A 23,110-nucleotide genomic window follows, 5' to 3' on the forward strand; every position below is an offset into this window, starting at 1 on the left:
TTAGAAATTTGCACCTTAACTTTGTTACTGTTTGCGCTGTGGTTTGATGTTTAATTAGTGATCATTTTGGCACTGCTCATTCCTCAAGGAACCCCTAGCAACCTCTTGAGGAACCCTGATTGAGAAGAACTGGTCTAGTCTGTATGAACACGTGACACAAAACTGTGGGGGTTATTTAGTAAAGGCAAATCTACTTTAAACTGAAAGTGCACTTGGAAGTAAAGTCGCTGTAGATCCGAGGGGAACATGCAAGAGAAATAAAAAACAGCATTTTAGCTTGCACATGATTGGATGATAAAATCAGCAGAGCTTCCACTCATTTTTAGATCTACCCCTTAGATTTAGAGCGACTGCACTTCCAAGTGCATTTGCAGTGCAAAGTGGATTTGCCTTTTGTATATACCCCCCCCCCCCCTATGTACAAAACATAAACTGTTGATCTTTGTCTGAAAAATATTCATGTTTAATTAAGTCCTTTCTATAAATCAAACAGAATCAATAAACCAATCTCCAGTCGCCCTCTCCCCTGGTAATAAATATGTACCTCTTTTGAAGATGTGCATTTATTAATCATGACATTCATTGGTGTGGGACATCATTGTAAAACCAAATGATATGTGCTTGTAGAAGAAGTGCCTATCCTATGGCCAGACAGCACTGATCCAGGCATCGTTCATCTGTCACTGTAATACACTTCTAATAACATCGTTGCTGTGTGGTTCTGGTACAACTGGAGCGATGTTAATGACACTGTAGATGTGCAGTCATTCATTACCTAAGTAAATTAACTGCTACATAGTCATGTCTTATGGAATCCATTGATCACACAGACTTCATCTGTAGTCCCGAGCAGGGAGGTGATGACGACTTTTTAGTAAATCCCAGTGGGATCTGGAGTGACGTCTACACACAAGCCACTCGAGTTAGCCCTGTTGACCAGCCCTTCTCTCCCTCACGTTTTATAGGAGCATGTTTCTGCCTCGGAGTATTAAAAGAAAGGAGCCGAGCTTGGCTGAGTACACAACTTACACTGACAGGCGGAGAAAAGAGCAGAACTTGGAGCAGCAGAGGCAGCGGCGGCTCTTCCCTCTCCCGACATTGTCTGGGACTTTCAGCACCAAGGACAGCGGAGCGGCTCCTTCACCTTCTACCATTGGGGACTCCTGAAAACTTCCCTGCTCTCCACATCCAAGGACCTACCGTACGGAAGAGGCAACCCCTGATTCTTGGTAAGTACCTCCAAATGTGACTATGCTACTGAAATATTAGCTGCAGTATGGACACTAAACTAGTGCACACTTTTATTATACAGTTAACTATCGCACACTTACATATTAGCTGCAGTATATACAGTTAACTATTGCACGCTTTTTGTTAAATAGTTGCTATTATGATACAGTTATCTATTGCACACTTAAATATAAGCGACAGTACATACAGTTATCTATTGCACACTTCAATACTAGTTGCAGAAAATACAGTTAACTATTACACACTTAAATATTAACTACATTATATACAGTTAACTATTACACATGTTTTGTTATATAGTTACTTTTATTATGCAGTTAACTATTGCACACTTACATTTTAGCTGCAGTATATACAGTTAACTATTGCACACTTTTTTGTTATATAGTTGCTTTTATGATACAGTTAACTATTGCACACTTAAATATAAGCTACAGTATATACAGTTATCTATTGCACACTTCAATACTAGTTGCAGAAAATACAGTTAACTATTACACACTTAAATATTAACTGCAATGTATATGGTTAACTATTACACACTTTTTGTTATATAGTTATTTTTATTATACAGTCACTTGTATTATACAGTAGACTATTGCACACTTAAATATTAACTGCAATATATACAATTAACTTCTACACACGTTTTCTTATAAAAATACGTTTATTATGCAGTTAACTATTGCACACTTAAATATTAGCTGCAATGTATATAGTAAACTATCACACATATAAATATTAGCCACATTGTATACAGTTAACCATTGCACACTTAAATATTAGCTGCAATGTATATAGTAAACTATCACACATATAAATATTAGCCACAGTGTATACAGTTAACTATTGCACACTTAAATATTAGCTGCAATGTATATAGTAAACTATCACACACATAAATATTAGCCACAATGTATACAGTTAACTATTGCACACTTAAATATTAGCTGCAATATATACAGTAAACTACCACACACATAAATATCAGCCACAGTGTATATAGTTAACTATTGCACACTTTTTGTTATATAGTTGCTTTTATTATACAGTTAACTATCGCACACTTAGATATTAGCTGCAATCAATACAATTACCCATTGCACACTTTTTGTTAAATTGTTACTTTTTATTATACAGTTACCTATTAAATATAAGCAACAATATATACAGTTATCTATTGCACACTTAAATAGTAGTTGCAGAAAATACAGTTAACTAGTACACACTTACATATTAACTGCTGCACATACAGTTAAATATTGCACACTTAAATATTAGCTGCAATATATACAGTTAACTATGACACACTTTTTGTTATACAGTTACTTTTATTATACAGTTAACTATTGCACACTTAAATATTAGCTGCGATGTATATAGTAAACTATCACATGCATAAATATTAGCCACAGTGTATACAGTTAAGTATTGCACACTTAAATATTACCTGCAATATATACAGTAAATTACCACACACCACAATATTAGCAACAATTTATACAGTTGCCTATTGCACAGTTAAATATTAGCTGCAATAGATGCAGTTAACTATTTTACACTTTTTGTTCTATAGTTACTTTTAGTTAACTATTGGTGCACTTAAATATAAGCTGCAGTATATGCAGTTATTTATTGCACCCTTAAATACTAGTTGCAGAAAATACAGTGACTTATTGCACACTTAAATATTAGCTGCAATGCATACAATTAACCACTGCACACTTGAATTATACAGCTACTATTATGATACAGATAACTAATGTACACTTAAATATAACCTGCAGCATATATGGTTATCTATTGCACACCTAAATACTAGTTGCAGAAAATACAGTTACCTATTGCACACTTAAATATTAGCTGCAATGCATCCAGTTAACCACTGCACCCTTTTATTATACAGTTACTTTTATGATACAGTTAACTATTGTAGACTTAAATGTAAGGTGCAGTATATACAGTTATCTATTGCACACTTAAATACCAGCTGCAGAAAATAGAGTGACTTATTGCACACTTAAATATTAGCTGCAATGTATCCAGTTTACCACTGCACACTTTTAGTATACAGTTACTTTTATGATACAGTTAACAATTGTACACTTAAATATAAGCTGCAGTATATACAGTTAACTATTTCACACTTAAATCTTTGCTGCAATGCATACAGGAAACTGTTGCAATCTTTTATTATACAGTTAACTATTGTTCACTTAATTATAAACTGCAGTATATACAGTATCTATTGCACACTTAAATACTAGTTGCAGTGTATACATTTAACTATTCCACACTTACATATTAGCTGCAGTATATAGTTAACCATCGCACACTCATATATAGGTTGCAGTATATACAGTTAACCATTATACACAATTAATCTTTATTACACCCTTTTCAGGGGCCAAAAAATAATGAAAGCTGAACACATTTAGACCCGACTGGCTAATCTTTCTTGTGTGACCTTAGATTATGTTTTAATTCATTAATGCTGCTGGAATTTTCAAGGTTGTGAGAAATTGGAGATTGTACTTACTATCAGTTAACAGTTTACAGAATACAGTTCACACAAGTGGTATTGGTAGATGCCAACGCTAGCTAGTAATGGTGGCCATACACGGAATTAACTTTTATATGATCATATTTACGATACATTTCCTGTCCAGATATAAACAGGAGATTGAAAATGAACATTCGATGAGCCCTACACTTATCAATCTACCTTCCTATACTCAGATTTTCCATCCAGACTGAATAATTTTTTTTTGATCAAATCAATCGGTTTAGCATGGAATCAGTTGATGACATTCATTCCTAGATCTGACCATATAATCTGACTGTGATGACGTGTTTGATAAGATTGGTATGTGTGTGGCCACCATAAGGCTCATGTACACTCCTGCTGGCAAACAGACGTTTACAAGCCTTTTTTTTTCAGCTGTCCCTGCACTGTCCTCTATGTTATCTTATCAGTACATGTACACAGGGTCATCTATAGTTGTTTGTAGGCAGTTGAGTTTAGAAGCATTTTTTAGAAAGCAAAAAAATGCCTTCAGGATGGATATTCATTTGAAACGCCAAACGCCTGTAACAGCTTTTAGCCGTGTTTTGTTTACAGGCGTTTTAAATTTTTAACTATTTAAAAAAAAAAAAAAAGCTTCTAAAAGCAAACGTGGCTAAACGCGGCATGTAAACGTGGCAAAATTGAAGTTTTTAAACGTCGGTTACTATCTGTCAAGTTAAATCGTTCAGGAGAGGTTGTAAAATGTCCTGTGTACATTAAGCCTAACTGAGTACTTTTTAACATTTTTTTATAGTATAATTAATAAACACACAGCAATTATGTTTGCTTATATTTTTCACCATGCTTGCTGTTTGGCACACATTCCTGCAAAACAGTCCCTAATACTAAATGAGTATTTATTTATTTATATATTTTATTTATTTTGTCAGTTAAAAAGGTTAGCAATCCAATAGCTTGCTTACATTTACACATTAAAAAGTATGTTTTATACCTTATATACTTTTATGTATTTATCATTGTTTTTTATTAGTATTATAAGTACTGCATTATTCTGATTCTTGAAATGGCAACAAGTGTATTGTGGCTTGTCCCCTATAAAATTATGTCCTGCAAACAGCATCTTTGGTGTGGTGGGGGAGCAGTGTATACACCGCTCCTCCACCGCCCCTACCCATTGAAATGTGCCACAAAACAGGCACCATTAACCCTTTCCTAGGCCGCTATCAGGAGTTAAAAGCACCCCGCTAGTGGATGAAAAGCGTTGCTATAACAGCAGTAAAGCACCGCTAAGACTAGCGGCACTTTACTGCTAATGGACCCGCCTCCCCAGTTTAAAGTGGGGTCTTAAAGTTATCCTTTTCTTCCGGTCCAAGTTTCAGATAATCCTTTTAGAACACTTTTATTAATAATAGTATAATAAAAAACAGCAGATGTATAAGTATATAAGGCAATTAGTGCTCTGAGACCACATATTTATATGTATTATTACATTAAATTAGTTACAATCTCAGATCTTAGGTTCTGAGGTTATAATTTGAGACAGAAGGGTAAAGCTGTTTTTTATTGCCCACAATAATAACTTATTTACAGTTATCTAAAAGAAGCATTAAGGGTTAAGAATAACAAGTGCTTATAAGCAATGTAATATGCTCTACATAACTTGTAGATATGCTTCGCCTTGATTAAATGTGACATGTGGTTTGTACTTTAACAGAGCTGAAGTTATGGAGCACAGAACTATCTTCCACCTTATGGTGACTCTCACCTTGTTCAGCGTTTTCTACCTCCGAGCACTTGCATTACCTCCTTTAGGGTCTTATTCTAACAGCAGGTAAGGTTTCACTGTTTTAAAATAATTCTATTCTTAAGCCAACTTAGTGGTTTGGTTTAGACAGTGTGTCCATTAAAAGAGAGTTACTGGCAGCAACCATTTATTGGAGCAGTGACAACTGCAGTCTAAGCCATTTTGGAGACATAAACATAAAGCAACATTTTGCATTGTTAAAAAAACAAAAAAAATATATATATATACATTGGTGATCTCAACCAGTGGCTCAGGGGCTATATGTGGCACCTTTGTTGTGGCTCTTTGGTCTTCAGTGCTTAAGAGCCTAAACCTTTACTGAATTAAAGTCAACACTTAAGCCAGTAATATTTTGAAATGCAATGTGTCTCATCACCACTTAAAGAGTGGCTCACAGATTAACAAATTTTGGGGGCCTTTAACTTACATTAGCAACAAATATGCTTGATAATACACTATACCAAACATTAATAGGTAATTTGTTTACTTTAACTACCCTTGCATCTTGAATATAACTCGTAATATCATTTTGTTTTCAGGATAAAGAGAAATTGCTTTAGGTTTCAATATCTCTTGATTTTCTGTGGGTTTTAAACTCACCCTGTTATAATGAATGATTTTACAACACAGTTTAAGTGCTAGAACACATGTTATAAGTGACATAATGGAGGATATGTGGCTAGAAATCACTTGCATTACCTCCTTTAGGGTCTTATTGTAACAGCAGGAAAGGGTTCACTGCTTTAAATAATTCTATTCTTAAGCCAACTTAGTGGTTTGGTTTAGACAGTGTGTCCATTAAAACAGAGTTACTGGCAGCAACCATTTATTGAAACAGTGACAACTGCAGTCTAAGCCATTTTGGAGACATAGACATAAAGCAACATTTTGCATTGTTAAAAAAAAAATATATATATATACATTGGTGATCTCAACCAAGTGGCTCAGGGGCTATATGTGGGACCTTTGTTGTGGCTCTTTGGTCTTCAGTGCTTAAGAGCCTAAACCTTTACTGAATTAAAGTCAACACTTAAGCCAGTAATATTTTGAAATGCAATGTGTCTCATCACCACTTAGAGAGTGGCTCACAGATTAAAATTTGGGGGCCTTTAACTTACATTAGCAACAAATATGCTTGATAATACACTATACCAAACATAAATGGGTAATTTGTTTACTTTAACTACCCTTGCATCTTGAATATAACTCGTAATATCATTTTGTTTTTAGCATAAAGAGAAAATGCTTTAGGTTTCAATATCTCTTGATTTTCTGTGGTTTTAAACTCACCCTGTTATAATGAATGATTTTACAACACAGTTTAAGTGCTAGAACACATGTTATAAGTGACATAATGGAGGCTATGTGGCTAGAAATCACTTTTGCATTCCTCCCAGTAAGCAGCATTCTCTCTAGGGATGTACAGTCTGGCATTTATTTATGGGATAGCTTTACAAGACATTAATACAAATTCCCTGAGCTTTTTATGGTACATAAATCAACAAAATTAAGAGCAGTGGATGCTTGCAGTCTGACACCAATAAAATGTAAGAGAGTTTTTAGGCATATTTTTTTTCCTTTAAAGTACTATGCCTGGAAATCTACTGCTAACTAATATAGTAAATTCCACTGTTTCCACTATAATGTCCTTAACACTTTGCATTAATCTATTTGTCATTGCCCCTTACTGTAATATAAGTATGACCCTTTTTGTGCAGACCAATATTTATTGCTGTTTTTTTTATCTCTATAGTTCTTTTAGGTGACAGGGGGCTTTTTGGAAAATGGTCCAAAACAGTCCCACAGTATAATATAGGTTAAAAACATTTTATGGACTTTTGCTTTAAACGATCCCCAACCTGAGTATAATTAATGTGGAAGGTTAATCTAACTGATGATGACCTATCTATCATCTCCCTCTCCATTTCAGTATATTGGATGCCAATATGGATATATTGAATACTAAAATGTAAAACTGGCATAGATATAGCTTACATTTATTAGTCCCGAATTCCCCTCTCTCTTCGCATACCACCCCAGTGACAGTGATGTTTTTGAAAATGTAACTGCAGGAAGAGCTCAGGGTAACAAGAGGTACTTGTTGTGGCTCTGGTCTCCTTGCTTTACTAAATGAATTGAGAGTGTCCATTTAGCTTAGGGAACAAAATGAAGCTGTGTAGACTTCAATCAACCAATCCAGTGCAAGCAGAAATTCATTTCTATTTCACTTCCTCTGCATATTATTGGCTATTCAAATTGAACACAGCTTCCCCTTATTTACAATGCAAAGTAAACATTTGCTACTGCTTTAGAATCTCACCCTCCATTGAAGAAATACATAAAGACAGTAGATAATTTGAAAGTAAACTATTAAGAATTCTTGGCTGGATAAGTTCAAAATAAATATATTTATTCATGATTTTTGATAAATTAATAGTCCTGGTTCTGTTACAGTGAATGTGACATTCATTAAGCATTCACTGGTGGTGAATCCATCACTGTTATTTAAAACACATGAACCATTGATCCACAGTAAACCTTTAGTGAAGGTCAAATTTACTGCCCCTTGCTGTTAGATATTCCCATTGGTTAAGGTTATGAAGATGTTTCTATTAGAAGACCCAAGTGAAGGGTCCAAAAATGGAGAATAACATGTATAATGTAACAAAATGAATGGCTCAAATGTAGATGGAATTTTTTTTAATCTATACTGCAAGCTGCCTTGCTAGAATCTATAAACATTTTTATAAAGAATCTGGCCACGAGAGGATAGCAACAGATTGAATTGAATTGAAGAGTGTATTTTTTTTGTAAAAAGATGTAAAAATAACTGATTGAATACTAACGCAACCATGAACTCTGTGAACAACCATGACATCAGCTGATCAAAGCATAACAGAAGGAAATATTAATTCCGTAAAAATAACAGCAACAACCTTACTTAAAATGATTAAACAATCCCATAAACATCTAGATGGATATCACCTCAGTTTAGATTACAGGTATGAGGACTATGTGAGGTGGTAAAGGGAGTCTAGTATTAAATATAAAATACATAAATATTTCAGTAACCTTTTGAGAAGTCAGTAAGGACAGCTGTTTGCTGGAGGATCAATGTAATTTCTGTGAAATATACTACTTTCTTATTCACACAGAACATGGTTGTACCATTCCATGCTGTATTCCCCTTCTATATTCCTTTAGGAAATTGAGGTGGTGTCTGACTGCCTTCTGATTAAAGCATAAAGTGTAATCTATGAGCATGGTGAATGGATGCTATGGGATTCTCATATGTATGGATGTCATGGTGTTCTCAGCAGCTAGATCAGTTGCTGAAGCCTTAGAGATATATTTCCAAAGTGTGCTGATCATGTAAACCAATTGCTGGATTATAAGTAATGTGGGACAATTTATCCTTTATTAGACTAGATAAAAACGCAGGATCAAAGACTAAACCATTTTAGTCCAAAAGGTACCGCCTGTAAGTATCAAATGGTTTTACTGAGAACAATCCCAGCAATTCCAGGTGTATGATTTTATATATGTTTATGTTTCTGATATTGCTGTCAGTGTTTAAAAAAAAACAAAAAAAAACAAAACATGTAGCTCATATAATTGTGTTTACCGCAACTAGTGATGAACAAAGTATGCTTGACTCGTTACAGTGTACTAAGAAGCCATAGAAGCCCTGGTGTGTTAAATGTGTTGTAGAAGAATCACTTTGAAAATGATCTAGTTCTAGCACCTTCCATATTTGTTAGTTGAAATACAACAAGAAAAGTATAAAGAAAATACAAATACACACAAAAGTATTTCATCCAGAACAAACAAAGATAAGCTAAATTATGATTTCACTTTTTTTTGGTCTTTTGCATACAATTATACTAAAATATCTATAGATCTTGGGAGCTCCAGATCTAAAAAATTCCCACTTGTGCCAAACTGTAGTAACCGCAAAAAGCCAGATGATGGTGCCATGCATCCTTGACAGCTTCTTCAGAATATAATACTACAAAGGCATACCTGTTTTTTAAATTTTTGATAAAATGTTGGCAATAGCATATAGTTTTTAAATTACATAATAAATGCACATGCTTAATCTGTCCTATACTCCAAACTCTACACAATCCTTTTCCCAGTTCGTAAAGATGGCCTCTATACTTATCTGTCTATGTTCTGTACATTCATTCAGCATTTTAGCATGGCTAAGCCAAACATATTTATATTCAGGATAATTATGTGGCTGTAAGTGTGCAGAGATTGTCAACAAGTCTGTTTAGTGTCATGCTTCACTTTCAAAATATTTAATTTATAACCTTGACAAATGTGTATTATATGTGCTACAACACTGGCATAGTATTTAGCCAGTAAAAAAAAAAAGTTTTTTGTGATCTGGATTTAGATCCATCAATTTGTGTTTTAATCATTTTTCTTATTTTTACGGTTTGGTACCCTAGACATGAGTTTTGGTATCTGTACAGAAAGTGGAGTGGGAGTGGTAGACCCCCTGCTACTTAATGCCATCAATATGTCTTTCAGAATACAAGGTCAATGATTTTCAGTAGTACAGTAGTCTTTTCTACTGTGTATATATATCTAAAGATCATCCCCAAGAATACTAGCCTAGCATACCCAGCCCACAAGCAGATAACTAAGTAGTAAAAGTGCCACAAGCATGCAGGTCCCCTGCTATGTGAATACCATGTCCTATGCTCTTCAGCATAAGACACTGCTTAGTACACAGGCTCTGGTAAACAGTACATGATTGCTTTTGGTTCCTTCCTCAACTTGACTATCCATCTTAAGTGAAAGTAATACAAATCATCACCATAAATAAGATGAGCCTATTAGAAATAAGATCTCTGCCTCCAAACCTTCTACCTTACAAAATGAAAAAAAAAGAAAAATGATCAAGGTGTCTTTACAGTCTGATGCTGGGTCGTCTGCTCCCACATTTTCCACTTTGTGCTTACAGTAATATATTATTGTAGCTGGAGCAGAAATTCTAGGAGTTTCCTACTGTTCTCATCAGTAGTATTGGAACAGTCTTTGTTACTCTTTTTCTTAATCAATTAAATCAATTAAAGTACTAACTAAGGAACTGCAGTGTGGAAATCTAACAGAAAGCCACAACTTAATTTATCTCTAAAAAAAAAATTTTTACATCTTTTGCCTTTATATTATTATATGAACCTTCTGTGCTTTAAACAAAAAAAATAATATCACTAAGCACTGTAACCCTAAGCAGCTTTACACCATTATTATAACTTCTTAACCAGTGCAGCTCTCAACCCTTTAATTTTACCTTCCTATGCACTATAATACCCATTTAAAAAAAGCCTGATTTGTCAACTAATACGCACACATTGGGGGAGATTTACTAAAATGGGTGCACATCGAATCTGGTGCATAGTAACCAATCAGTTTCTAACTTCAACTTGTTCAGTTAAGCTTTGACAATAAAACCTAGAAGCTGATTACTATGCTCAGCTGCACTAGATTCTATGTGCACCAGTTTTAGTAAATCGCAACCCAACCATTGTGCTCATTTACTTGTATATTGAACAATAAAATATCTGTCAAAATCAGCTATGGGATTGCAAGCCTGAATTCTCAGGGTCTTCGGCTACTAGGACCAAAAAATTGGTTGAATTGACTACAGTTTCCATTGACTGCAAATCAACTTGATCAAGGTTAGATTTTGAACCAGGAGAATCATGTTGCTTGGTGGGGGCATATGCATGAGTTTCACCAATTTTACTGTCACTGGTGTTCTCAATAGATAGGAGGGCTCTTGTTCTCTGACTATTATTCAGGCTCAGGACCTTTAAACCCAGTGTTCTACCCTACTTTTTAGAAACATTCTCAGGGGAGCATCCTTTTGCAACCTTTCGTCATAACTAGTGTTTACACACTCAAATTGATGGGAAATAGATCACAACCATTATTATACTTCACCATCAACTGAGCAGGCTAAGCTGAAGTGTGTTTACTAGTTATTTTCTCAGTTGTGTTGTCTGCTAGCTTTGCAGGTGAAGTCAAATCCACAAAAACATGCAGGTAAATATCCAGTTCTCACATGGTGCTCCCTAGGCTCCATGTGGTTCTATGATGTGCTTCTAAGTCTTGACAAAGAAAGATGGTATTAACACTTGCCTCTTGTAATATCCCATTTCTACTACCAAGATAAAATGAAAGTGGGAAGGTTAAGGCAGGAGGAAATTACAGGGACACTAATCCAAAGTTAAATGCAAAGTTTAGGTCTGCTTTTGAGAATTCTTAAGCACTACTGATAGTAGTGTTGGTAAGTGTTTTACAGTCAACATAAGCTTTCTATTTTCTGAATCAGATAGTCTGCATTAGGATCCATAATTTTGCTAAGGGTTAACCTCCAATGTGTGATAATATAATAGTAGATAAATAAGTAATTGTGGTGTTGTGGTGTTGATTTACTAAAACTGGAGCATGCAAAATCTGGTGCAGCTTGGTACAGGAGCAAATAAGCTTCCAGGTTTTACTGTCAAAGCTTAATTGAACAAGCTGAAGTTAGAAGCTGGTTGGCTACCAGATTTTGCACTCTCCAGTTTTAGTAAATAAACTCCTGTGTGTCCAGCGGTGAACTTGGATCACCTTTATTACAGCTTTGCAGGAGAACACAAGACAAAGCTAGTGCAGTAAAACACTTTATCTATTAAAGCTATTGTGGCCTACAAAACTTTAGCCTGGTACACAAGTGAGTTTTTTTTTGTTCAACCCAGGGGGCTGAACGAAAAAAAAAAAAATTAACTGAAAGATCACAGCACTAACACATGCAATGTTAGTGTAGTGATCTTCTCTGCTGTGCTATTGTAATCTGACCCCCTCCTGCCAGAAAACACTGATCAGTGCTTGCAGCCATTGTTTGCGAGAACTGATCGGATTCTGGTTTTCCAGCATGTCCCTTCAACAAAAGATGGTAATTAGACCGGTTTCTGTCAGAAAGACAGCTCTACACACCGACCAAATGTTCCTGTTGAACTGATCAATACCGGCTGAGATTCGGCCCGTGTGTACCCAGCCTTAGGCTGGCCATACAAGGATAATTTTTCTCTTTGTCAGATGGCAGGCTGTTTGAAAAACAACAAAATTATTCCCCCATCTACACAAGAGGAAGAATCCTTCCTGCTGTGCTATTGTATTCTAACAGTGGGGACTCCTTTGCGGTCAAAATACGTACACTGATCAGCGCTGCAGGCGCTGATAGAATGAATGTTTTCCAACAGTCCCATCTGATGACCATTAAATCAACTTATCTTGAGTGGGAGCAGCCATAGATGGATTGAAATTGGGCTGGTCCCTGCTGAACTGGACAAATTTCAGTTCATCTATGGGCAGCCTTAGGAGTGCTGGATATACTCCAAATTTACTGGCCAAATTATACCACAGTCCTGCATGCAAAAGTTGTGCAGCTTGTAAATCATATCAATCTAGTTTTATAAAGCAACACATTACCAATCATCAAAATCCCTAATTAAATATACATATATATATAGATATATAGATATATATCTATATATCTATATATCTATATATATATATATATATATATATATATATATATATGTATTTATGTATATATATATATATATATATATATATAGATATATATATATAGATATATATATAGATATATATATATCTATATATATATATCTATATATATATATCTATATAAAATCCTCTCCTCCTCCACCAAGTCTAAAAAAGAAATTGAAAGCAGGTTCAGAGTAATTTTTCTCACCACAGCACAAATTATTCTGAAAAATAACATTTGATTGATTCAAAAATAGCCAACCCTTAGCCACACAACAGAATAGATGCTGCAGGTTCTGGGGTGATAGGTTATATATAAAAAACCCTCTCCTCCTCCACCAAGTCTAAAAAAGAAATTGAAAGAAGGTTCAGAGTAATTTTTCTCACCACAGCACAAATTATTCTGAAAAATAACATTTGATTGATTCAAAAATAGCCAACCCTTAGCCACACAACAGAATAGATGCTCCAGGTTCTGGGGTGATAGGTTAGCAGTGTGCTGTGCAACCCTAAATTCTTCTGAAAGAGAAAAACGTTTCAGCAGCACATCAGGACGATTTGTTGGAAATTGTTACAGCAGGTGACCCAGCCACAAAAAGTCATGGTATGACTAAGCCCTTTGAAAAGAGGTGTCAGTTTGGAGCTGAACCAACTATACTTCTCATGGGCAAAACTAGTGTGCAGCTGATCTTTGTTGCTTTACTCTTGAGACTGGTGATCTTGACAAGCCATATAGTGTGTTGCCAGGCTTCAAGGGTAACATTTCTTTAAGGCCCATTTACACTTATGCATACACATTGGTTGATGCATTGACACAAATTGTGTTATCTGTGCACAATCATTACCTAAAGGTCCTGACTGTTTTTCCCTCCAATGCAGCCCATTGTATGTATGTGCTGTGGTGTGTTCAATGGTCAGGTGTGTCATTTAGTTGTGTGGATTTGCATTGAGGCTCTTTAGAAATTAATAGGAGTGCCCTCAACAAACAGGAACAGTGTAGTGTAAGCATTCAACCCCCATTGTTGCTCTGTACGATGCAATGTGATGGCTTTAAAACAAAACTAAACTCTGCTGCTGGTGCTCAGGGGTTTTGCCAAAATGTGCAAGTATGCACAACATATTTACACATTGTAGCAGGCTTACCTGCCCCCCCCCCCCCCCCCCCCCCCATTTAGCCATGCAATGTCTGCAATCTGTCTCACCACTGTATCACTGATGGTCACAATTTTGCTCTGGATTTTTCCTTGTTCAGCATCTATGGCTCTCTTGATTGCCTTGCCCGGGATGACATAACTCCTATGCATGTGCACAGCAGTTATGTCACCCTGGTGCATAATGCATGCAAGGGATTTACATTGAGCTGAACATATGTGGCTCAGTGTACATTCTAAAGAAACATTGTTGGCAGGCAGGAGAGTGGCTTTTATTGTCGAAGAGACATACAGGGGTTTATTTACAAAAGGGAAATAGACTGTGCCCTTTGCAAAGTGCAGTTTCTCCAGAACTTAGTAAACTTCACTTTGCAAAGAGTACCCAATTACATGCAAGAAAAATAAAAGAAAGAGCATTTTTGCTTGCACATGATTGGATGGCGAAAGTCAGCAGAGCTTCTGCTCATTTACTAAGCCCTTTAGTAAATCAAACCCACAGAGTACTTTCATTCACAAAATTCAGCTTGCAAGCATTGTTTTTTTACCCAATCTTCTTAGTCCCACTTTAATGAAGTTTTAAAGACAAAAGTTTTTTTTTCTACCTTAATACCTTCTCTGCATTAAGGTAAAAAAAGTTCCAATAGCAGTTTCCCCAGCCCCCCACTTACCCGAGTCCTGTATTCACAGGATACAGAGGGAGCAGCAGAAGCCATTGGTTCATGCTGCTGTCATTAATATTCTGTGAAAAGGGAGTGGTGGGGGTGGCTGAGCTGCACTGTATGTGTCTATGGATGTACAAAGCTTGGCTCAGGAGCAGGTCCACCCACAATGGGGTCATTGGGAGAAGGAAACAGCACTGGTGGGGGGCCCACAGAAGAGGAGGTAAGTCGCTGCTCTGTGCACAAGGTAAGTATAACATGTTTATTATTTTAGTAAAAAAAAAAAACAGCCTTTACAATCACTTTAAGGAATTTGCAGTAACTACTGCTATTAATTGCGCAAAAATCCAGGTGGGAAACGTTGGTATATAGGCTTTGTTTTGCCAAAAGTCCCTTGTCCATAAGTAATTTCAAAAGGATTCTAGCTATACTGTTTCCATTATATCAAGAAAAACAACAATATTAATGCAAAATGATTATCAAAATAAGTTACTTCTCTTTGTATCATTGGATTTGAACTGCGTACATGTAAAATCATTTAAAATGCATTCTAAAACACATTTAATATACACATTTAATATATTTTAGCATAATGGTTTGTTGCTAACATGGTGTATTAAAAGTTCTGATCCACAGGCTGCAGAGAGTGTCATGCAGTATCAACACAAACGCTGCAGGAATTTATCACAAGATAACAAGAGATATTATATTTTATGAAAGGAAATCTTGTCAGGCTGTAATTCTGTGTGAACATTTTTCTGCAGAAAATGAAGTTCATAGAGATTAATTTGAAAAGTTTGAGGTTTCTTTTGTTGAAGGTTTTACACACGCAGGGGTTTATTTACTAGAATGTTCACTTTGCAGGGTAAGTTGCACTTTGCAAGGGAATTTTCCCCAGATCATAGTGAATGCGGTGAAGTGTCAATTTGGAAAGAACACTCAATCACATGCAAGGGAAATAAAAACGACTGAATGATGGAAATTAGCAGAGCTTCAACTCATTCACTAAGCCCTGGGACAAACTGCTTTGCAAAGTGAACAGCTTATTTGCTTTCAGTAAATAAACCTCGCATATGGTCAGATTCACAGAAGGAGCTCAGCGTTCAGATTAAGGAAATAGTTTGGAGAGAGGAAGAATTACAATTGCAGTTTCATTATTTCACATCTCTAATGTTGTCATATTGCATGCATTAGAGTTTATAGGGCAGGTGTATAGATAGCATGGACTGACACTCCTACAAAGTTACTGATTAGAAAGTGAAAGTTTCTGTTTTCAGTATAATGAAACAATGTAGAATGAAGTCATTATGGAAAAAAAAGAATGGAGTCAGACAAGAGCACCAAACTAAAGGTATAGGAATCCAAGCCTATTTATGTCACCCTGGAAGTCCAAAGATGACAATGCATTTTGGGGCTATAAGGTTCCTACTTCATCAGGACTAAGGAGAATGTATAAATTGTATATGTTAATCAAACAGGGAGCAAAAAATATAATCTTGATAATAGTAAGATTAAATTAGAGGATAAATGAAGGTAAACGTAAAAATATAGATGAAAATGCACTCATCATGTTAAAATGTATTTTTCTGGCTTTAAAACATTGGAGGGTTTCCACATATACATTAAAAAGCAGCATGTAAAAAACAATAAGTCAAAACAAAATCGAAGTAGTAGATCAAATAAGTATGCAACTGCCACGTGGCAACAGCTTACTGATACATTTAGACATGCTGACCTGATAACACAAAAAAATGTGAATTAATTCACTTCTGGGTATGCAGCCCTGCAGTACAGTTTCACACAGTGCTTCTGCATTGTGTTTAATGAGGAAGTAGCATAAGGTGGAATCATAAGTACCACAAGGTTATCTTTCTTTACTTTCTGTGACTTCAGTATTCATGTTCAGTGTTCTTGTTCAGACAGAACACAGCTGGTTCATCACAGTCATGCCTCTCACTGCAGCAATTTTTGTGACTTGAGTATGCATTTTCAGATGGAACAGGGCTTCAACTCTGCCCTGCCTCCCTCTGCAGCAACATATCACTGCAGCATTGATCTATTGCTTGCTAAAACAGCTCCTGCAGCTGCAAAACTCAGTGTGTGTGTGTTTTAAGGTGCTTCCAAAGTCTTAATATTTTTTGCCTTAATGTATTCTATGCAAAAAGGTAAAACATGCTCCAATACGAGTTTCCCCCCTCACTGTCGCTAACACTTAACTGAGACCTCTATTGATCCAGCACTGTGTCTGGCTGCAGCTTTTCTCTCTTCGCTTTCTGCTCTCACAGGAGATTCTGTAAGAGAAGGGGAGCTATAGGCTCCCGCTGATGTCACATCCTGAAAGAAGGGAGCTGGGGGTGGGGTCGAGCCACGCTGTATATGTCTGTGGATGAACACAGCATGGCTCAACAGCACACCTCCCATAGCACTCATAAGAATATGGGGCGGAGAGCACCAGTGGGGGATTCCAAAAAGGAAGCAAGGGACCGCTGTGTGCAATACCATTGAACAGAGCAGGTAATTATAACAACTTTTTTATTTTAATGAAAAAAGATGCTTTACAATCTTTTCACAGAGCAGCCCAGATCCTCCTCTTCTCAGGTGCCCCGCTGGAGCTCTGGACCCCTCCCCCTTGCCAAGTGTCCCCATAGCAAGCTGCTCGCTGTGGGGGCACTCGTGCGTGCTCATTCCCGAGCTGGCTCTCTGTGTCCATAAGACACAGTGCGGATCAGCTCTGCCCCTGCCTCACTGACTGTGATTGACAGCAGCGGGAGACAATGGCTCCTGCTGCTACATCTCAGCCAATCAGGAGGGAGAGACACGGGGACCTCGGGTCTTGTGCACATTACTGGATCAAGATCAGGGTTTGGTTAGTATTAGGGGGCTGAGGGTGGAGTTACAGACTAAAGGTTTTTTACCTTCATAAAATGCATGAAGATAAAAAACCTTCAGCCTTTACAACCACTTTAAGAACATGTACATACTTTATTGTTCATGGTCTGGGCACAGGTGCAATTTATATACCTCAAGGGAATTGATGGCAAATCCATATACTTGTAAAACCATGACTATAGAAACATATGCCCTTCCATATTACAATGTAATGTGATTAACTATATGTTGTGCTTGTGCTTATATAAGCAGGTTTAATGTGCTTTGGTATGTACAGTATATGATAGGTCTGGTTTTATAAGGGGATGAAAAAATTAGCTCAATTGAAAGTAGCAAACTATATAAGTTATTAGTTAGTTTAAATATATATTTATACTTAACAAGTAGATAATGTACAGTACATGTGCATATTGTGAATATTGGGGGTAAGCACCACTAATCCAGCCATATAGCTGGTACTGCCTGCAATGCCTACCTCAGACTGTAGAGGGCACTTTAGACTTTGACTAATAGTAGGAATCTTATTTAGCCTACTCCACAGTGCCCTGTCTTCTACTTTGTTTATTTCTTCTAGTGTGTGGGCATATGGCATGTACTGAATAGGGGAAGTGCACAAATAAAACATTTTTTTTTTTTTTATTTAGGCTAGGGAACAGATTGCCGTATGAAGGAGCAAATGAACCAGACCAGACACAGGTGTCCTTAAAACAAGACATGGATATGTTGCAGAATACACTACCAGACAATGACAAGTTTTTTCTGGACATGACCCAGGGTGTTGGCAGGTAAAGAACAGATTGGATATTACATGTCAATAACTTATTTATGACACTTTCATTCATCTCAGATACTGTTTTTAATCTGCACAGAATCATGGTTCATTTCTAAGAAAAAATATTGTCTCTAAGATCATCTGTAAATGGACTGATTTCTGCTGAACAGACCACTGATCTAAGCAACACTAGCCATAGTCAGGCAGTAAAAAGGTTAAAAAACTGGCAACAATGAAATAAACTACTTGGGGTCTGTTAAAATGGTCTTTCAGAATTGACTTGGTATTTGTGGTCTCAAAAGCACATTAAACAGTGCACATACATTAAAGTGTGGGAATGGTAAAAAAAAGTACCCAATGCTGCAGCTGTCCCCTGCAGGCTCTATGCCCAAGAAGTGAGCAATCATGTGACAGCTGAACGCTCAGTTCTTGGGTCAGCTTTGAGCAGAGAGTGGTGACTATCAGTGACCACTCTCTGCTCTGTTTCTCCAATGCTCACTGGAGCACCGGCATTAGAGGAGGCAGGAGCAGCTAATGAGGCTCTGAGTCAGCTGCCTGTAAGGTATCTGGATCACAACATTATTGTCAGAATTGCTTCAGACTCTGAAGCGGCTCTGTGAGGTCAGCCAACAGTGAGCTTTAGCCTGCTGTCAGCTGATTGTGGGCCACAGGAGTGCACAAGTAAGTACACTCCTGTGAAGCACAATAGAAGTATGACCAAAATAGCTTTGAACATACTCCTGTTTTAAGTCCCTTCAAATGGGGAAAAGTCTTAATGGAATCAAGTGGTTAGCATTTTTCACAAAATCAATATTCACTCATCTTGCCTTAAAAGTGGCGTTGTTCCCTAAAACCACCTTAAAATACATTAAAATGTCAACTCTCAGAGTTTGTTTTTTTTTAAGGTTTTTATTTCTGTCTTTGACCTCATTTGTTGATTTAATGTCAATTCCTGTTGTAATGATATCATGACAGGAAATGAGAGAGTGTCAGCAGGAGAAGAAGACAGAGAGCTATATCAACAATATCAGATGTTCTTAACAGATATTCTAACCCTCTCTTCTGTACAAAACTAAAATAAATGTGGCTGTAGATGGGATTGGAAGTAGAACTACATTTTTAAAAATGTAAAAATAACCAGTTCAGCAAAGTAAAAATTAAAAAGGAAACAGCTTTTGCTGCATTGCTCATGTTTAACCAGGAGCTTTCTAGATGCTGAATGTCTTCTGGGTTGAATGATGGCCAGCATCTTTCAACCCACCTATTTTGAATCTGGGCAGTCATTGACATGTCCCTTTTTGTCTGTTTTTATGCAGCCTGGGCTCAGAGTATTAGTGCACAGAATAGTATGTGCAAGTCATTAAATGAGTGCTGTTCAGTGTAGGAGTATGGACCACTGCTACCAGAGGAAAAAGGAAGGGACTGCAACATCAGTGGACTGACCAGTAGACTTTGGGAAGTATAAAAGTGCAGATGGACTTTAGGGAGGGGAGGAGGTTGAGGGGTAATTATTATCCTAAAACTGGAGTTTTCTTTAAGGCATACTGTGGACAGATTGATGTACTTACTCAGCATCAGTATAATGACAGTTTGCCTATGCCTTTAAGGACTGGAATTTACACCATTCATTTTGTATTCACTTGTTTAGTTTTTATAACAATTATAGGTCTTGAAATTTGCGCCTCACACAGAAGCTTTTAATTATGACTTTAATAATTATTCAAATTACTGCTATATAAGCAGTAATTAGGGTAATTATTATATTCTTTAGAAAGCATATGTGTAAGGTGCAAATTTAGAGACCTATAACCTTTGTTAGTACGAAAACTGGATGCACTCCACTCTAGCTTTTAAAATGTAACTTTATTTGAAAAGCGTATTTGGCTGTCGGCTGAGATCTTCTTTGTTATTTTAAATTGGTTTTATCTTTACTTTCACCACTGCAGGTACAAACATTTATGTCCAATTTTCTTCAAAGGAAACCTGTACTAGGAAAATTCAGATATTATCATTGTTGCCCCCCTCTTTAAAATGCTGGTTGCCTAATCAGATCAGGAATGTCTCAATTGCACTCAAACTGACACTGTGAACCGGTCCCAGGCATAGTTCAGCCCCTGGGGTCAGTTTGTTTAGTGTGAGTGCTCTGAAGCGTGCCCAGGATGGATTAATCAAACCGCGCCCGGGGCCACTTGGAATAGATGGTCCCGGGTGACGCTTATTTTTGATCCAGTATGGTTTGCTGCAGTGTGAGTGCAAACTGTGCCAGACTACAGTTCTCACCATAGAGAACTGTGTAATAAAACAGCGATTACTGGTCTGATTAGCAGGGGAGTGTACCCAGCGACACTTGTAATGCCGCGTACACACGGTCGGACTTTTCGTCTACAAAAGTCCAACGGACGCCGACGGACTAAAGCTGGCTGGTAATCCGATCGTGTGTGGGCTTCTCCGGACTTTCAACTGACTTTTTTAGCCTCAAATCCGACGGACTTTAGATTTGAAACATGCTTCAAATCTTTACGTCGTAACTACGACGGACCCCGAAATCCGCTCGTCTGTGTGCTAGTCCGACGGACAAAAACCCACGCTAGGGCAGCTATTGGCTACTGGCTATGAACTTCCTTATTTTAGTCCGGTGTACGTCATCACGTACGAATCCGTCGGACTTTTGTGTGGTCGTGTGTAGGCAAGTCCGTTCGTTAGAAAGTCTGCTGCAAGTCCGCCGAAAGTCCGCCGGAAGTCTGTCGGACAGGCTGTCGGACTTTTGTAGACGAAAAGTCCGACCGTGTGTACGCGGCATTAGTCACTTTCTTACAATCCATTGTGGGTGCCAACCAGCTGGGGAATAGGGAGGAGGGACAACTGTAACCTGGCATGGTTCACTTAAAACAGTCCCATTGTGAGACCATCCTGAGAGAAGGCAGAACTTTTTTTCTGCTTTCTTCTTCCAAGTTTGTGACTTAGGCTTTGGCTGGAGCACAGAATAGGACATTTACACAAAAAGAACAGAAGCTGTAAATGACTTTTAAGTATGGCTCAGTTCACTAATTACCACAAGTACAAGGGAGAAGACTCCCATTTTAGCACATTTTGCTAGCAGCTGCTTTAAGCAAACCTGTGCCTTGACTGTGCAATGTAAAGCAACATGTTGACTTTAAATAGGCATAGCACACTGCTGTGTCCTTTTGTTGTCATTTCAATAATGTTTTATTGCTCATAGAGGAAAACACCGCCCAGACTCCAGTACTCTGGTGTGTTTAATCATTAGAGACTTAAATCTATGTATAAGCCTCCAGTTAGATAAAAGGCATCATAGGATTGTAGTCTGATGGGAGGTCCATTCCTTATTATTTCCTCTATTTTTTATATAAAACAAAAATGAACAAGAATGAATCAATGTGTGTTTACTTTGTATACCTAATCATTTTTGAGAAGCAGATGGATCCTGCTAGGCATGGGCACCCACAGCTGGCGCCAAGAAGCTGTAGGTCAACCTAGAGCGATACCATTCCAAGAATGCCATGAGGTTCACTTTAATGATGGTTGTTAATGATACATTCTATTCAATCTACCACAGGTCCTTATAGCTTCTGGAAACTCATCTATCAAAGCACTTATTTACATACAACTGTCATGAAACTACATTTACATTTACACAATTTTTCAAATCAGCTTTTTTTAAGTTCCCTAAATACTTATCTTAAATCTGGTTAACTTCTGGCTGGCCAGGTGATGTCATGGTAATCACTCCTCTTGCCTAGTGTCAGTGGTCCTTACTGCTAGACTGAATGGTTTTCAAATAAAGACATACAGTATGAGCACAGCTGAGCACAGCAGTAGTGTCCGAAGAGCTACACCCCAGGGGGTCTGTCCATAACAGTCTGGGCTCATAGAAAGGGGTTGAATGACAGACTGACCATCATTTACCCTAGATGTGAGTGGTGATAATTTTCGGAAGATAATATGGAATGCAGTCCTGAAGCATGGAGCGATTGGTATTAAAAAAGAGTTGGAACACCAATTGGGTCAAGTGGTCAGAAATATGGCTTAATTCATGTTTTAACTGTAAACTGATGATGGAATCTGTGTTTACTGTATAAAATACACTATATACAATTTTTGTCTTACAATATTGAAGACATGACAGAAGAATTCTAGAACACAATTGAATTTCTAAAGAGAGCGTGAAACAGTAGTTATTTTCTTTTACATACCGTTGTCTCTAATAGGGAGGAAGAGGGAATGAAAGGGATGTGTCACTGCTCTGACTCATTCATTATGTGTATATTTCTGCTTGAGTTATTGAACTATGTAAAAAACTAATTTCAACAAAGCAGAAAAGACCCTGTTAAGCAATTGAGAGCTCTACCTGCTAAGTGGATGTACAAATTCGGAATATGTATGTAATATTTTTTATTAACCTGTAAAAGATTTTTTGCAGATGTTATTTTACTCTTGATCTCACTAAAAAACTGTATGGAGAAC

At 37.1% G+C, this 23,110-nt stretch overlaps 1 protein-coding gene across 1 annotated transcript in view; it reads left to right on the forward strand.

Annotated features, from left to right (window-relative positions):
* The first annotated feature begins 742 nt into the window (after positions 1-742).
* Positions 743-23,110, forward strand: part of VIP (vasoactive intestinal peptide) — a 31,414-nt gene continuing 9,046 nt past the window's right edge. Inside the window, exons 1-3 of the mRNA XM_073627832.1 lie at positions 743-1,229; positions 5,493-5,609; positions 18,498-18,638. Of these exons, the coding sequence (XP_073483933.1) occupies positions 5,503-5,609; positions 18,498-18,638 (248 nt within the window). The 5' untranslated portion in view covers positions 743-1,229; positions 5,493-5,502. The remainder of the gene's footprint in view (positions 1,230-5,492; positions 5,610-18,497; positions 18,639-23,110) is intronic.

This window comes from Aquarana catesbeiana, linkage group LG04 (genome assembly GCF_042186555.1).
Source record: "Aquarana catesbeiana isolate 2022-GZ linkage group LG04, ASM4218655v1, whole genome shotgun sequence".
NCBI lineage: Eukaryota > Metazoa > Chordata > Amphibia > Anura > Ranidae > Aquarana > Aquarana catesbeiana.